Raw genomic sequence first — 17,926 nt, 5'->3', positions numbered from 1 at the left:
ATTATTAAGCCTTGAAAGACAGGATTTACGTTGGCAGAAAGGATGGGACTAGAACACTGCATTTAGGAGGCCTGATCTAAGCAGAGAGAGGCACAGACGGGACATGTAGGGACTCTGTATCGTGTAGCTACTGCTAAGGGACATGTAGGGACTCTATACCGTGTAGCTACCGCTGAGGGACATGTAGGGACTCTATACCGTGTAGCTACCGCTGAGGGACATGTAGGGACTCTATACCGTGTAGCTACCGCTAAGGGGGCAGTAGTTGAAAGTAATAAGGGATGAAGTCAGAGACCAAGGTAAAACGAGAGCATTTGATGAAAGAATCTGAATTTTGTGTTTCTTTTTTTTTTTAAGGTTCCATGATTCCTTTTTATGTTTACTGTATGTCCCATCATTATAACAGTTTTTAAAAATAGAAGCAAAAGTCCTGTAACTCTAACTTAACACGTAATTAATTTTTTACTTTCTGTGTTTCCTTGTGTTGCCCATCTACATGCATACATAATCTTAATAATTGTAATCATAGTGAGCATAATTTTGTAACATATTCTTTTCACTTGAAGTCATCTTTGATTCACCTCTCTATAACTGCCTACACTGTGCTAGTGTGTGTGCATGTTCATTTAAGAATTTCTAGACAATGGATCTGGAAAGTATAGTGATTTACCAAAGTTAATATGAAAGCATTTTACTGAGTAGATATTCTGCTGAAATTGAGGAATCAAGACGAGTACAGAAATTAGACTAATAGTTGCTGCTGCCATTTATTGAGCCATTATTGTATGTCAGAAGCTTTTAGGCACATATTTCTAATCTGTTTAACAATATCACTTACAGTATTATGCTCCCTTTATAGATGAGAAAAGATGGGCACAGAAAAAAATAATCAGCCCAAAGTCATACTTGGTATTAAGTGACACTTTTCTCCTATACCCTGCTTCCTTTTTCTTTGTCTTACCAGGTATCTCTGTTTGCCTTTATTTTTCAGTCTTTGCCTTCCTAGGCTATACCTGTCTCCCTTTAGACATTGCTATCATAATTTGAGAGAGAGGATTTAAAAAAAAAACATACAGCCATACCGTTTCACATGAGGATTTAGTCAGCTACTGGCTAGATGGCTTAACACTCTAACCATTTTTCCTTACCAGCCAGAAACTTGAACAATAAACTCCTTGGTAATCTGGTTTGCTACTGGTTCTTTTTTTCCTAAATATATTGTAAAATATCATTGAGTTATATGGTCTGTAGTATTACTTTAGAATTGAGACACTTTTTACCACTGGAAAAGATGAGAAAGAAAAGTTATCCATTGAGGTCCTGTTCCAAATGAACAGCTTGTATTCATATCCTAACTTCTTAAAAGCTACTTCAGACGGTTGAAATATGAAATCGCATGTCTACATGCTTTGTAAAGGACTCCAGACAAAGAAGAACCCACCACAACTTTCACAAGATCCACATTTGATTTAGTAAGGTAGTTCTTTCAATTAATTTTACCTATTTTGTTCAACTCAGTATGATGACCTGGCTACTTAGCTGGGGTTTTTTGTTTTTGTTTTGAGCCTACATGTGTGTACCATACTCCACCAAGGCCAGTGCTTGGGAGTATGGGGTTCTACAAAACCTATGAAACAATCAGTTTTCTGCTAATAAAAACTACTGACAGTTCTCTCGATTGTTTTTATGAGAAGAGGGAAGTGTCTTCGGAGAAATAAAGGTGTTTGCTTTGACTTCTGCTTTGATTGGCTAGTGGAGTTAGAATAAACAAGTTTTAGGTTTTCAGCAAATATAATCAAGTGCAAATATTTTCTAACATTATTGAGTGGTTTAGAGTATTGTCCCTTAAAATAATTAGCTGTGGAATTGCCAGAGATGTGTTTCCATTATAACATTGTTTTCTAATGTAACAACCATAAGCAAATGATAGTTAACAATTTTTTGGTACCAAGGAATACCAAAGGCAATAGCTAGAATCAGTAATCTACATGTTAAATATATTAATCAAAGGGTTTGCTTCAAATGATGGACATACAATATATCTGAGAGATATGAATGGTAATACTACAGGAAAAACTATTCTGAGCAACTAAATAAATTACATAAAAGCTGTAGAATAAATTGAGCAAATGGGAAGATAGTAAAAAGTCTTGGTAAGGAGGGAAGGAGATACAGAACTTCAGACATTTACCAATCTTTTTCCTTAGTGACAGTGACAAATCATCTAAAACCATTTTTCATGATTGAAGAAAAGATATGGAAGTTCTCAGCACTGTTATGAGGCTCGGGCTTAATAAGACCTGCTGTCTTTCTAAATAAAGTTCCAGCCGTATTTAGCTGAATTTCATTAGCAGTTTCAGAATCCAGTGTATCAGATGTTTATTGTGGTGTGTTTCCATTCAGGAGAACCTTGAGAGAACAGTTGCAAACTTAGTGCCCTCATGTATTGGCAGGAGCAAGGTAACAGAAAGTCTGACCTTCTGAGTGAGCCTCTCGTCACTCTCTGAGAGGACTCCTTGCTTGCATTTATGGCCTCTAAAACTGTTACCTCAAACCACAGGTACTTTTGAATCTCTTGGCCACAGATCTATTCAGGGACTACCGTTTAGCTTAGGAACAGATGAAAAACTTGAGCTTAGGTTTCCACATTGTTAGAAAGCTGTATTACAATAAACTATAGTTTTTAATTCTTAAAAAAGCCTCTGATATTTATCTTTATGCTTAACATACTTTCCACTTTTGAACTCTTCCCACCTTCTCTGTTTATTTGGTAATGTACATATTTCCCCAACTTTTTTTTTTAAGAGTTTATTTATTTATTTGACAGAGACAGAGAGAGAAAGAGCTTGTGAGAAAGCACAAGCAGGGGGAGCCACAGAGGGAGAGGGAGAAGCAGGCTCCCTACTGAGCAGGGAGCCAACCAGGACCCTGGGATCATGATCTGAGTTGAAGGCAGACGTTTAACCGACTGAGCCACCCAGGCACTCCCTCCCCAACTTTTTATTATGAAAACTTTCAAAGATACAAAAAGGATGAAAGGATAGTACTGTGTGTGTTTGTGTGTATTGTGTTTTTGTGGAACCATTTGGAAGTTGCAGACATCATGACATGTCACCTCTAAATGCTTTAGCCTGGATGACCTAAAAACATGGTCATTCTACACAATTGTAATACATTATGTGATGTACTTTTAATTAAGTTGTTATTATATTGTTTTGTGTTGGTCTCAGCCTATCTGTGGTGATGCTGTCAGCTAGGAATGCCTGGGGGGCACTCACCTGGGTCCCACATTACTTGTGATGAGCCCATATTTGAGCTAGTATTGTGACTGGATCAGCCCTGGAGGTTCTTATGATTGCAAGACACACCTCAGCAACAGCCATCAGGGAACTTTGAAAAAAAAACACAAGGTTTATTACTTACATGTCCTAGAGGGTGCATGGCATGCCCAGGGCCACGTGGCAAGGTATGCTAAAACAGAGCACAGATTGGGGTTGACAGTGGGTTGCCTAAGTTTTTGTGGGTTCACTCTTTATTGGTGAATTTAAAATATAAGAGCAAGATTTAAAGAATGGGAAGAAAAGTAGGGCCACTCAAGTTACATGGGTCACTCAGGGCTTTCTAAAAGAGGAGCTTCATGTGTGGGGCAGCCTGGCTGTGTTGTATAGCTGGCAGTCTGTTTATTTGAGATGTCTTTGAAAGGGAGGTCTTGGCAATCAGAAGCTTTAATGTCAGGCGCTTACATCCAATCAGAAAAGCTAACTGTCAGGCATTTATATTTTAACATTGATTCATTTTTATATATTAAAGACTTGTGAAAATTTTAAGGAAAATTGGAATTTTCATCAGGCTTTTTTTTCTGAGAAAATATCCCAACAGCCTGAGTTAATGAGTAGATTTCTCTGTTTAATTCTTGGCTGACATCACAGGACCTCTCAATAAATGTTATCAATAGATGGCAAGACATTACAAACAACAAACAAGCAATAGAAGCGCTTACTCCTTTTCAGTGGGGGGTTTTGGCATGAGAAAGTTAAACTTTTTTTAATGGCGTGGTTGGATGGTTGTCCATGCAACTGCCTCTGAATTTCTTATGATCACCAGTGAGTCAGTTGAAAAACAGAGTTTATTTAAATGGATACTAGTCATTCCTGCAGGGGAAAAAAAAGCCAACACGATGTACTTCCTAGCTCCTACTGCCACAGAAAAGTCTGATTGTGACGGTGCAGAACTTTTTTCTTGCTAAATGTGTCACATGACATTCTACTTTTTCATAATAAAGCTTGTAAGCTGCAGAAAGCTTACTTGTTTGCTGAAGTCTTTTAATAAATATTTTACAAGCTTTGCCAGAGACATATTTGTCATCTGGTGGACACAGTGTCTGCATCTTAAGGTGATTCAGCAACAGAAAAGAAGTGGTGTCAAAATCGAGGCCTGGCAACTCCTGTCTCCGTTGTGCTTTTGTTTTGCTTTTAGGTATTCCAAATGCTGCTAGAGTTCTTGGAGCAAAATATTGTCAAGGTGTGGGAAGTGCTTTCTTAGCAGAGTATTGCTACCCTACAATAGTCGCATCTTCTGTCCAGTCTAGTGCTTTTGGATTAATATGCCCACCAAATCTGTTTCATTACAAGTCTGTTTATTAACATCATGCGTAATGATGATCAAACCTATGTTCTCTGGCACTTCACTATAAAGAATTTTGCTCCTTGAGGGGATGATCCCGCCTTATCCTTTTTTTGTATGCCTCACACTGTAGTCTCTGTATTAACTACTTTGTGCTAACATCACTACATATTGAGCTAAGTTGAATCAGTGTTCATATGTATATGTTTATATATATGTGTGTGTGTTTATGTATGTGTGTGATTAGTTTTACAATCAGAAACAAGAGTACAACTTTTGTTAACCCTATAGATATATTCCTATTCAAAAGGAGAAATGGGAATGAATAGCAAATTTGAAGAGAGTTGGAACATTTCATGTCTATGTAGGTATTAAAATTTTAGATTTTTTTTCACCACTGATAAAACCTATATGGTAAGGAAAATTACTTGGTTGAAAACTAGGGCAGACTATTGCCTCTCTATACGTTGAAGGTGGTGGGCTCTTTTATAAAGACATAGAAAGCTTTATGTGCCTACAAACCGTTTACATTTGCAGTGGAGAAAATTCTAATTACCCATTTAATACTCTTTTTCTGTAAAAACCTACCAGAAACCTTTGATTTCCTCTTTTCTGGATTACTGTTAAATGTTGACCTGGAACCAGCAAAATGTATATATACCTTTTAATTATTTTTTCTTCTAAAGACTAAAGCACCAGAAACAAAACAAATGAGCAAAGGGAAAAAAATAGAGGGAGAGAGAGACACACTCAGAAACAGACTCTTAACTATAGAGAACAAACTGATGGTAACCAGAGGGGAGATGGGGAGGAGAGGGGGTGGCTAAATGGGTGATGGGGATGAAGGAGGGCACTCGTAATGAGCACCGGGTGATGTACGGAAGTGTTGAATCACTGTATTGTACACCTGCAACTAGTATTACATTGTATGCTAACTCACTGGAATTTAAGAAAAACTTTAAAAAAACAGACTAAAGTGCCAGTGACTTGGCACAACTGTGGTAAAATGTTGAGAATATACAGATTCTTATTGTGTATAAATTTACCATGCCCCAGAAGGGGTATTGCCTTGTAAAATATATTAGAAGCAAAGCTGTCCAATTTTATAGACCAAAATAAAAAATATGTGAGCCCAAATGTGGAAATATGTAACTTCCATAAGGACTTTGGCTTTAACACAAATTTAGTGAGAATTGTTCTGTAGCTTGCTACTGCCACCTATTGGTTTTCAATTCTTGGTCTTCACCTACTGGTTTACTGTAATACATAGAAATAAAAGGAAATTAGGTCTATTTATTGGAATCCTTAAAATATTCTTTGCTTAGGGTGAGACAGAATTTTTATGTGGTCCACACAGGGTTTACTTGGTAGTATGCTTTTAGTGAACAAACTCATAAGTCTCTCTCCACTGTTAACAATGTGCTATTTCTGTTTGAGTTTCTGACAAACCTTTTTCCCTTTGTCATCTTTTCCTAGTTTAATGGATCGAGAAGTGGCATTGCTTGCTGAAATGGACAAAGTGAAAGCTGAAGCAAGTAAGATTGATCTGTAGTTAAAGCTATTACCAGTTAGTACGTATCTGCCTTTTGACCCTCATAACAAAAGCTCAATATAAATGCCACTAGAAGAGTTTATATATTTATTTAAACAATCTTGAGCAGTTGTACTGCCCTGGCATATGAATCCTTTCAGGTGAAACAACCTTACAAGAACCTGTTTCTTAATATTTTTTAATTTTAATATTTTGAATGTAAAATTCAATGTCTAAGGGAGTACTTCATGGTTTCTGCCACCATAGCACCAACTTAGGAAAATAAAGTATCCTTGCAGGTGCCTGGGTTTTGTTTTATTTTGTTTTTAGCTTCCAGTGATTGAACAATTCCATTGGGTTTTTTTCTACTTGGCAAAAAACATTTGGCATAATCAGAGGAGACTTGACTGGGTTACCTACACGTTAGTATAAACATTCCTGTCATTACCTATCCCCGAACTTTCTCTGTTTTCTCGGTTTTAGAACAGTCTTTACTCAGTGGCTGTGATCATTAGGTAGGGGAATTCAATGAAATTAAGTTTTAGGATATCATGACTAGGGTTCCTTGAAAGGCTACTAAAAGATTCTGGAAGAATAGACTCTACCTTGGGTAATTTGTGGGGTTTTGTAGCAAAGAACCAGATACGTTTTTTGTCCTTTCTGTTAAAGGTTAGGTAAAAGGTACACAGCTGTAGGGAAAGAAGCGCATGTCAGTTGCAGCTTCCACAATGGCACTGACTGGGGCTTTTCAGCAGTGGGTTTTACCTCCATGTGCTGAATGCTAGATTTGTAATTAGGAGGGTGTTTCTTTTAACCTGCTCTCAAACTGGTAAGAATGGAAATGGGTTGAGATGATGACTCACAATTAAATCATTTGTGTTTATGGTCATGGGCCAGAGGAGACACGGAGCTGAGTTCAGTTTTGATCTGAAATGTTGAACAGGTACTCTCCACTGTTTTTCAGAAGTGAGATTTCATTTAAATCGAGTGGTATATCCTGAAATGTCTAAATGTGACAATTTCGATCCATTCATGTACCTTTGTGTTCTATTTTGAAGAAGTTTCAGATAAAATAAAACTAGTGAGAAGACATCGTCCTTTTGAGAAGGTGCTTTTTAAAAACAGAACTTTTACAGAAAATTCCAAACATATTTCAAAGAGATAGGCTAATATAATTAACTGCCCTCATCCAATTTCAACTAATTATCAATTCGTGACCAATCTTTTTTTATCAAATTAAGAGCTACAGAGTTTTACTTAATTTCATCAATTGTATATCTGTATCTCCTTTCTCTCATGCTAAAAATCCTGGTTTTCTCTCTCTTTTTTTTTTTTTAAAGATTTTTATTTATTTGACACACACAGAGAGAGAGCACAAGCAGGGGGAGTGGCAGGCAGAGGCAGAGGGAGAAGCAGGCTCCTCACCAAGCAGGGAGCCTGACCTGGGGCTCGATCCCAGGACCCTGAGATCATGACCTGAGCCGAAGGCAGACGCTTCATTGACTGAGCCACTCAGGCGCCCCAAGAAACAGTTATTGTTGCAGTGCCCTTCCACAGACACTTAGTACGACAAAATCTTTGGTTAGGGGCAGCCGGGACAACCACACTGATCAAATTAATTATATAAACTTTGTCACCCTGATTTTCTACTTTGATACACAGCAGGCTGGGGTGGAGTTAAATCCAAGTGTCCCCTTACACATTCTTGGATTTTCAACCTCTGCAGTGATAGCACAGTCCTCTTCCACAAGTTACGCTCCTGCCCATAGAGCCCCTTCCCTTGTAGCCCACCCTGCTTCGATGGGCTCATCCTGCCTGGGCAGTGCGGCTGCTCCAGTAGGCTGTGCAGAGCCTTCTGGCTGCACTGATGACCGTGCTCCCTCGGGGTTTCTAAGCCCTCTCTCCCCAGTCTTCTTGTTTCTCTGACCAGCCCTCCTCCATCTCCTGAAGTTCTGCCCTCAAGCCTCCGCTCTTTCCCCTACACATTCCTCCCGGACCATCTCCCTCCTGTTTGAAACCCTCCCACCAGCTCCCCATGACCATGAGGACAAACAGGAACCTTTTCTTCCTGTGCCCTAGAAGACTCTGCACACCTGATTCCTGACCCCTCACCAGTCTTCTACACGTCACCTTTAAAAATCCTCGTTCTCAGGGCGCCTGGGTGGCTCAGTGGGTTAAGCAGCTGCCTTCAGCTCAGGTCTTGATCCCAAAGCCCCAGGATCCAGCCCCGCATCGGGCTCCCTGCTGAGGAGGGAGCCTGCTTCTCCCTCTGCTCCTCACCTCTCTCATTCTTTCTTGCTCTCTCGCACTTTCTCAAGTGAATAAATAAAATCTTTAAAAAAAAATCCTTGTTCTCAGTGTCACTAAGTGTAGTTACTCATTTACCAATACTTTCAAGAATGTGCTTCTTTTTCTTTTTTACACATAATCGTTTTATTAATTCATATGTTCACAGTACTTCACAGTTTAGAGTTTTTTCACTCATTCGTCTATGATCTTCACATTAACCTTATGAGATAATTGGGTTTTCCTATTTTTGTTTTCATTTAGTAAACGAAGAAACTAGTCCTTTGGAAAAACTGTGACTGATCCCAGGTTATGTAATTAGGTCCTCCCATATGTGTGGAGATCTTGACTTGACACATTTCCTCCATGTTGAGATCTATGCTTTTGTCTTAGAATCCTAGAGTGTGGGAGCTGAGAAGCAAGTGAATTTGGCAGACAGGTTTTATCTTGGGAGCCAGATCAAGTAGATCATTTGTAACTGTTGGGCCTCGGTGTCAAGAAACTTTTGTAGGCACATTCCTCACTTACTGGGAAAGTTCTTACTGATTAACTTGCTGTGGATAGGGGTACCCCATAGGTGGCACACATGTGGCAATCATGCTCAGTAAAATTGCTAAAGACATTCAGCTCTCTGGAATACCTGATGTAGCTCTTGGAAAATTCTATTTATTTTCTAACACAAATTTGGCTAATTTCTAAGTAGGTTACAGGATTCTATGTATAACAGTTAGGAACTGAGTTTGACTGCATGCAACAGAGTGGCCTAAATAAATGTGAGTTTATTTTTCTCTCATGAGATGAAAGGTCTGGAGGTAAGTGATCAGGGCTGGCAAGACATCTCCAAAATGACACGAGGGACCCAGGCTTCTTTGTCTTTGTACCCAGCCATCCTTAGAGTGTGCTTATGGTCAAAAGATACCTCCTAAGGCTCCAGTCGAGGAGAGGCAAAATGTTACCTGCTGGCTAAGACTTCTTTAAAGAGATGTCCTGTAAACCCCGCCCCATGAGTTCTGCTTAGATCTCAGTGACCAAACCATGTGATAACATAACCAAGTCATGTGATAACACAATTATCTTATCTGTAGCAAAGCCAAGAAATGTAGATTTTTACCTAAGCAGATTGGTACCCAAAACATTGGACTTCCAGTAGGAAGAAGAGGAGAATGGATATGCAGTGGCTAACAGTCTTTGCTACAGTCCACCCCTCAACTATCCGACATCCTTCTTTTTTAAAAAGTGGGAACACACTCACCTCCTCCTCAATGGCAACACCTCCAAAGACTCATCTAGTTAGAATATTCAGCTGAAAGTCCAGGACTGCTGGGTAATTTCAGATCTTTCAACAGGTCTGAATATGGCATGTTGTGGTCTGGGGTCCCATAAGTTAAAAGACAAGTTAAATTCCCCCTCCTCCAATGTTATACAGATAGAGAAAGTAGAGGATAATTATAGTAAAAAATGCCCACCTGGAAAAGCAGTGATCCAATCTTACTGGACAGGAATAGCAGAGTCCCTGCCCTTCTAATAGAGAAAGTTCCTTGGTTCATATGGCAGCTCCTAGTTCTGTTTCCTTGGAGGATTTCTTTTCTCACATCCTCTGTAGCCCCTGGTTCTCTACTCAGAGATTTTTTCCCCCCATATTGTCTCTTGTCCTCCATGGCCATATCTGAGTTATATATCCAGGAGCATGCCAAAGAATATACTTCTTACGAGGCTGTAAACCATCTAAATATCCACCATTAGGGGACTTGGTAAATAATGATAGTATAGCCACATAGTAGAATACAATGTGGCTGTTAACCAGTGAGGGAGATCCAGCATATTAATAGCGAATGAACTTTGAGATATGTTAAGTAAAAATAGCTAAGGTAAAGGAGAGGACCATGTGTATGATATACTCCCATCCATGAAGAGGGGGAAAAGGGAAGAAGATTTGCTATGTGTGCCTAGAATACATCTGGAAGAATGCATACGAAATTGTTAACATTGGTTTCTATTGGGGAGGCAACTACAAAGTCAGAGGTAGGAGGGACACTTTTACTTTTCGTCTTATACCCATTTATTCTAGGTGAATTTTTTTTACCCTGGGTACATATTTCTGTTTTAATTCATAGGTTCCTTGATTAAAAGAATTTTTTTTTGACTGGGAAGAGGAGAAAGAGAAATGACAAATGATATATGAGTCTTTATGATTCATAAAAAGTGTTTACCATTTAACTGCCTTCAGAGTCCCTCAAGAAGGTGGAAACTGGACCTTTGGTATTTTCATTTTCTGGATGGGTGGGCAGCTAAGGCTTTGGCTGTCCAAATACATACTGCAAGGCCCATATTTCCAGTTCTTCTTTATCCTACTTAGCAGAACATAAAACTCATACTCTCCTTTTCTCCACAGTGGAAATTTTGTTGAGCCGACAAAAGAAAGCTGAACTTCTAAAGAAGATGACTGATGTGGCTGTTCGAATGTCAGAGGAGCAATTGGTTGAGCTCAGAGCTGATATCAAGGTAAAACTTTCTTCTCCTTTCTGCCTTTCTTCTTACCCTCGGGGACTGAAGCAGCAGATCTCCATAATTCATGGCCATGTCTCATATATTGAACTCAAGATCTTCCCTTTTCAAACCTGGCCCTCTTCAATGTTCCCTTTCTCTGGAAGTGGTACTGTCATCTAGCCAGGTGTCCAACCTGGAAACCTTAGAAAATTTCTCCTTTCCCACATTATATCTATCAGCAGACCCTGTCCATTTGACCTCCTACCAAATCTCAGCTCTGACCTTTTCTCCTTATCTCCACCACCACCGTCATGGTCAAGCCACTGTTAATCTCTCATTTGGCCTTCTGTCATAGCCTCTTAACTGATTCCACCCAGCCACTTTGCCACTGCCCCACTTTCCCCAGCCCTCTGTTCCTCACACCATAGTAACCTGCTTCAAACCTTCCATTGCTTTTAGGATAAAGACTGTAATCCTTAACATGGTCTATAGGGCTCTGCAGGGTCAGGTTCTGCCACCATCTTATTTCACACCATGTCCCCCCTTGTTCTCTATATATGCTGGCCATCTTTGCTTCTCCTTTCCACAAGCATATTCTGTTCCCTCCTGCTAGAGGGCTACTGCATATGCTTTTCAGTCTGTACAAAACACACCCCCCACCCACTTCCAGCACACAGATAACCAGGACCTACTCATGCTTCCTAACTTTCCTGTCATATTCCCTATTTTGTGCCTTCCTAGCATAGTTACCATTTTGTGTTCATCTGACTGATCTGTCTTTCCAGCTAGATGGTGAACTTTACAATGGCAGGAACTGGCACATCTCCAGCACCTAGCATAGTGCCTTGGCACATAGTAGATAATCAGTAAATATATATATTTTTTAAGATTTTATTTATTTATTTGACAGAGAGAGAGACAGCGAGAGAGGGAACACAAGCAGGGGGAGTGGGAAAGGGAGAAACAGGCTTCCTGCCGAGCAGGGAGCCTGATGCGCGGCTCGATCCCAGGACCCTGAGATCATGACCTGAGCCGAAGGCAGTCACTTAACCAACTGAGCCACCCAGGCGCCCCATCAGTAAATATTTAAATGGTTGGTTGATTCTGATTTTTTTTTTAAAAGATTTTATTTATTAGAGCACAAGCAGGGGAAATGGCAAGGAGAGGGAGAAGCAGGCTTCCTGATGAGCAAGGAGCCCAATGCAGGGCTTGATCCCAGGACCCTGGGATCATGACCTGAGCCGAAGGCAGATGCGTAACTAACTGAGCCACCCAGGTGCCCCTGATTCTGATTTTATAAGAAAAATGAGCAGTTTGATTACATTGTAATCTGTTTATAACGATGACCGAGGTTCAACACTCATACATTTTAAATTCTTGTATAAAGAGCAAGTGTTTCTGAGACTAAGGGTGGAAACGTGAAAGAGGTTGAGGTGTTCATGGGTAGTGGTAGACATTGGCTTTCTAAATGATAACCTGTGAGCTGTGGGAACAAGGGGAGTTGGCCGACCCTCTTCCTAAGCCCTTAACCTCTGCTCTTCTGGAACACGTGAGACTTTCTTTCATCTTTAAGAGGGGCACTTGCTGCAGAGGCTGTTTCACAGTCTTTGTAAAGTGAAAACAGGTGGAAGATCAAGTAAGCCCTTCCAGGTATCCTTGTCACCATTCTGAGCCAGTCTTTCATTCCTTCCCCCTTAAACTCTATTGGGGTGAAATAGCAAAACAATGCCAATATGAAATTACCGTTTCTGATTAACTAGAACTATATTACTAAAAATTATAGAAAGTCATCTTCACATTGATGCCAGTCAGTCTCATTCAACTATCTGGGAGAAGCCGGAAACCCCTTTGGAATTAGATGAGAGTTCTGGCTCTCACAGGCTTCATCTGTTCTCCTTCCCACGTGGTTAAAAAGCTGCTAGAAATATTTCTGCAGGCTGACTAAGGATCTGTTTCTCTCCACGTTTTCAGTGTACCGAAGTGGGTGTGGTGCAATTTAAATGTCTTATTTCCAGATCATTTTATTTCTGTCATTCCTGTTATGTCTCTGGCTCAACAAACCCTAGAATTTGTTTCAGAATTACTCTCCGACTGATATTACATGTCTGAAGGCTTTATGTCACAGAGGTTCATGTTTCCTAAGCCACAGTGTACTCTGAAGCTTTAGGACTTCAAGGCTCAGAGGGAATTTTGATGTCTCCTTTCCCATTTACTGCTTCTAGGTCCATTCCAAGGATTCTGATGCATTTGATTGTACCCCTTGAAAATACAGAGTGGAATTAGACCACCTGCCAGAGGGCTGCTCTGAGGAGTTCAGTTCTTGTAAATTATATCTAGGCCTTTAACTTGTCTTTTTCACCTCCTTTTCATCTGGGGAGAAAAAAAAAAAAAGATCCCAGGCTACCTTGGAGATTGTTTACTGAAAGACACCCCCAGAAGCACTTTATTCCTGACATGTTTCTTGTCCCACAGTCTCTAGTTAGTTTTGACCCAAGGGGTTGATTACTTTTCAGCTCAGTCTGCTCAAAAGGATTAAATTACTTGCAGCACAAACCCTTCTCATTTGCAAGGTTGGCTTTTCACATGAATGATTTTCCATCTCAGGAAGTTGTCCCCATTTTGAGGACTATAACAAATCCTACTTCATAAAGGGATGAAGTGGATTTCCTAAGGAAGTTCCTATTAAAGAACACCAAGCCATCTGTTTACATGGAATCACTGTTGTAACTTATGAGCATTTTTGCTGCCTCTGCCTCTGTATAAAATGGAACAATGTGGAGAGTAGTCAACGGTGGAAAGATGGCCCTCTACTATAAACTTTTTCTTCTATCTCTACAATTTATTTCTCTTGATTATACCTAATGGGCTTTGGCCATCATGGAGCATTTCATAAAGCTCCCCAATAGATTTCTCTTTGGGCCTTAAGAAAATGACTGGATTTCGTCGGTCACCCAGCATAGGTAATATGATGGCCATTTTGCAAAATTTGAAGCAGTAAAAAAAAAAAGGCAGCAGGAAATAATTCGATTTCATCTCTGTATAGCAAGCTGTGGTTTCTGCTTGTCTTAGTGCTTGTCTCACCTGGAGGCTCTCCTTTGTCCTTTCCCCAGCACTTTGTCAGCGAGCGTAAATATGATGAGGATCTGGGACGAGTAGCCCGGTTCACCTGTGACGTAGAGACCCTAAAGAAGGACATTGAGTCATTTGGACAAGGTAAGATGGTGAGGGATTCTGGATGCTAGAGATGGTGATGAGAAGACCCTGCTTGTCAGAGACTGAAGTTGTGGCTTCTCCACTGATTCATCTTTAGTGCCTCTTGGGTTTTTATTTGCTCGTTTTTGTGAAAAGTAATTCTGAGATACCTAAGAAGTCACCAGATGCAGAGTCTTTGAGCTCAGAAGATGGGCGTTTTCCAGCTCTCTAAATCTGCAATGTTAGGGGGCTCTGGAGTCAGACCAAGTTTGAATCGTTGCCTTTACATTAACCTCTAGAGCTTCACTTCACTCCTCTCCCAAGTGGAGATAACAATATCTGCCTGGCCTGGCACAGAATAGGTGCTTAAATAATGGCTGTAAGGGTAGGGGGAGCCCTCCCCTAACTTGAGAGCTTATAGGGACACATTAGTCAAACATTGAGCTCAGCTCCTTTAGTCTTTCTGTGTCAGTAGAAAAGTGAAAGGTTGGACCTAGAGCAGTGGTTGTGAACTCAGCATCAGTCCAGGCTTAAAACCAAGAAAAAAATGTAAGAGGTAGTTTTAAGTCATTGAATTCTGACAAAATTTGAAGTGAAAATATTCATATTTTTCAGTTACATTAGTATTTTGAATTTGGGATTATTTTTGCAGAAAGAACCTTGGGAGGATACATGTTTGTTATAAAGACTAGTTCTGTTCATGTTTAACTAATCTTGATTATTTATATCTTGCATCATACAAATTTTTTTAGAAAACGATTTAGCTTTTTATTCAGCTTTTTCTTTCTTTGTGAAGTCAGTACTTCAGAATGTTCCCGCATAGGAAACTGAGCATATGGCCCATACTATTGTTCCTAGGCTTAGTCAGCTGCTGGAGCCATAACCAGGAGTTTAGTAGGAAATGCTGAGAAGTCATTAGTTGGTGGGGGAACGATTACTCTGCTCTTACACTGTTCTCCTGTCTCTGAGCATTCCTTTACAAACCAATGGGGATTCACTAACCGGAATTTAAATAAAAACTTGAAAAAACAAAAAACAAAGCAGTGAGGATTTGGAAGGAGTGGAAGAGGGCAGAAGGGAGATTTTGCTTCCTGTTACCCATTTTATAAGCTTACCTTTACAACTACTCAGGTAGACAGTTCTTTATCTTAAATTGCTTATTGTGAAATGAAGAAATAGGGAAAACCTTACCCATCATGCTCATCCATCATATGACAGCATACTCCTCATGTTTTCATTCAGTGTCCCATCCAAAGAACAGCTATTCAACCAGATCCCGATGCAGCTCAGTTACATCTGTGTCCTTGAGTAGCCCGTGTGACGCCTCTGCTGCTTCCTCGTCCACCTGGGCCTCTGCTCCCAGCCTTACAGGTGCTAACAAGAAAAACTCGGCACCAGGAGAGACTCCTGCAGCCACGGCAAACTCCAGTGGCCGACCCTTCCAGCCTCATCGAGAGGTAACCCAGCTGCCCCACTAAGCCAGTGATGGAGAAAAGTTACCAGATTGTCACCATTTAAATGCTGAGAGCTCAGTCCATTACCTTCCTCTCTTGATGCCCATTCCACACCTATTTTGAATCCCTTCAGCCCCAGTTAGTTCCAGAGAAAGCATTTGGTATGTTTGTTCCGAACCACCAGCTAGCTTAGATTTCCTGTTGCCAGGACTGCTGACTTTCTCAAGTTGGTGGCAATCCTAGCTATTGTAGGTAGTATTGCCTGGTAACTAGCCGTGCCCCCATCTCAAGGTGGAGGAACAGCATAGTGGCAGGCTCTGCAGAATGTGTCGGCGGCAGCAGCTCTCTGGAAGCACAGTGTGGAGTATCTCAGGGAGAGAGCGTGAACCTGGTGGTGTGGGGGGCGAACACCAGGAAGTTGAAACATAATCCGTAGTTTCTTTTCCTGGTTTGAAGAAGATACACAAGAGCAATCCAAGGCAGTGCTGTGCAGAACTGGGATTACATTGGAAGAGGAGGACAAAAATAAAACCCTGGGCCGTAAGCCTTCTGGGTTGTAATGTGAAAGATGTCCTAAATATCACAGCAGCAGGATTTAATCTATGGCTGGTGATGTATAGCAAAGCAGATTATAATGATGTTTCTTTTATTATTCCAGATGTTCATTATCCCTACAAATGGCTTGTGATCCACAGAGTTCAGCCATGTGATAAGATCCTTGCCCAGTTGAGGGTTGGAACAGCCCAAAGAATGTTCTTTCTTCCTTCTTAGCTTTCTTCTTGTGCCCAGCTAAAGAAAAGTGAACTCTCCTTTCCAGTGGACAGCCTAGGGGTGAAAGGTGGGGCAAAAGTAGTGAAGGATTTCTTAATTCTGGGGTAGTGGCTAGGTTGGATTGGCTGACACAATTCTGGGAGTCTTGAGAGATAACTGAGTCCCAAGTGTGGGATACCACAATTTAGGCTTTCAGAATACTCCTGTAAGCTGAACTGGAACAGACAGGGTGCCATAATGCCAGAGTGTTTTGAACACTGTAATCTTTTATCCTCAGGTATTGCCGGGGAACAGACGAGGAGGACAAGGCTACAGGCCACAAGGCCAAAAGTCCAATGACCCCATGAACCAAGGGCGACATGACAGTATGGGTCGTTACAGAAATAGTTCATGGTATTCATCTGGTTCCAGGTATCAGAGCGCTCCATCCCAGGCATCAGGAAACATTAGTGAACGGGGCCAGGCCCACTCTGCAGGGACCAATGGAACTGGAGCCAGCATGGAGCCCAGCCCACCCAAGCCCTCATTCAAAAAGGGGCTCCCCCAGCGCAAACCTAGGACCTCTCAGCTTGGGGCTGTGAACTCTTGAGGTTCCAGTTGGCCTCTCTCCTCTATCCCACACAATTCAACTTGGTAACTGGACTTATTAGGAAACTTATAGTTAGATGTAATAATAAAAAGAAGTTTACACATATCACTTTTTATGCCATTCTAAATATTTTTGGTTTTTTCTCTCCTCATTTTCTCTTTACCATTTTTGGAGGGGAAGCTGTTTCTTCCCTTGACCTTTCCCAGTGATATGGATTGATTCTGATTGGTCATTTCCACCCGGAATCACAGGCCACTGATGCCAGGTTTCCCAAGGGTCAGCAGTGCCCTTCCCGGTGCACAGGGCCTTTCAGTTGCTGGAAGAGGCCTTCCTCAGCACCTTCCTGCTGTTCAGGCTCTCAGGAGGAGGAGGTGGGTCAGAGCTCGTCCAGCTGCCTCTCCAGGCTAAGCAGAAGCCACACGTTCCTGTCAGGTGCCCTCTACCTGGCAGTGTGACCAGGAAAGGCAGTGAGGGGATTGTGTCCTGCACTGAATTAGCCAGAGAAGGGGACAATTAATTGGTGAAACGGAAGGAACACTAGAAAACGTTTGAGAATCTGCCTCCGCTCCCAGAACGTACCTGAGATTGACCCTCAGATCAGGGTTCCAGTCTCTGGCTTGGCCCCATAGCTTTACCCGCCATCTCTTCAGAATGCCCAAAGCCTTGTTTTCCTATTGCCTTAGACTGCAGACCAGTCTACGGAAATCGGTGGGAGAGTAGCATTTAATTAAAGGAAAAAACAAGTATTTCTTGGTTTCAATGTTTGAAGATTTTTGTTGTTATTGTTCTCCCTTGTTCCTGAATCCTCTTCTGATCCTCAACCACATTTATAGCAATATAATTAGTGTTGATCTAAGGTGTTACCCATCAGAAAATTGCCGCAGTCTTTATAGTTGAATAAATAAAAACAACTGCATAAATGTTCCCACCTTTGTCTCACAACAGCGAATGCCTTCATTTCATTAGCCGGGTTTCTTTGGGCCTCGTGGGGCA

General features: G+C 41.0%; 1 protein-coding gene across 6 annotated transcripts in view; it reads left to right on the top strand.

Moving 5' to 3' along the window:
• SPATS2 (spermatogenesis associated serine rich 2) overlaps positions 1 to 17,041 on the top strand; it is a 150,155-nt gene extending 133,114 nt beyond the window's left edge. For all 6 annotated transcript variants that reach the window (XM_025883227.2, XM_025883225.2, XM_025883226.2 and 3 more), the window contains 5 exons: positions 6,100 to 6,158; positions 10,833 to 10,942; positions 14,038 to 14,140; positions 15,362 to 15,576; positions 16,622 to 17,041. In XM_025883227.2, the coding sequence (XP_025739012.1) occupies positions 6,100 to 6,158; positions 10,833 to 10,942; positions 14,038 to 14,140; positions 15,362 to 15,576; positions 16,622 to 16,933 (799 nt within the window). In that variant the 3' untranslated portion in view covers positions 16,934 to 17,041. The remainder of the gene's footprint in view (positions 1 to 6,099; positions 6,159 to 10,832; positions 10,943 to 14,037; positions 14,141 to 15,361; positions 15,577 to 16,621) is intronic.
• Positions 17,042 to 17,926: the final 885 nt, after the last annotated feature.

This window comes from Callorhinus ursinus, unplaced genomic scaffold, assembly GCF_003265705.2.
Source record: "Callorhinus ursinus isolate GAN/ISIS: 27379988/994484 unplaced genomic scaffold, GSC_fseal_2.0 scaffold44, whole genome shotgun sequence".
Taxonomy (NCBI): domain Eukaryota; kingdom Metazoa; phylum Chordata; class Mammalia; order Carnivora; family Otariidae; genus Callorhinus; species Callorhinus ursinus.
The sequence above is the reverse complement of the archived record's forward strand: the minus strand, read 5'-3'. Positions and strand labels throughout refer to the sequence as shown.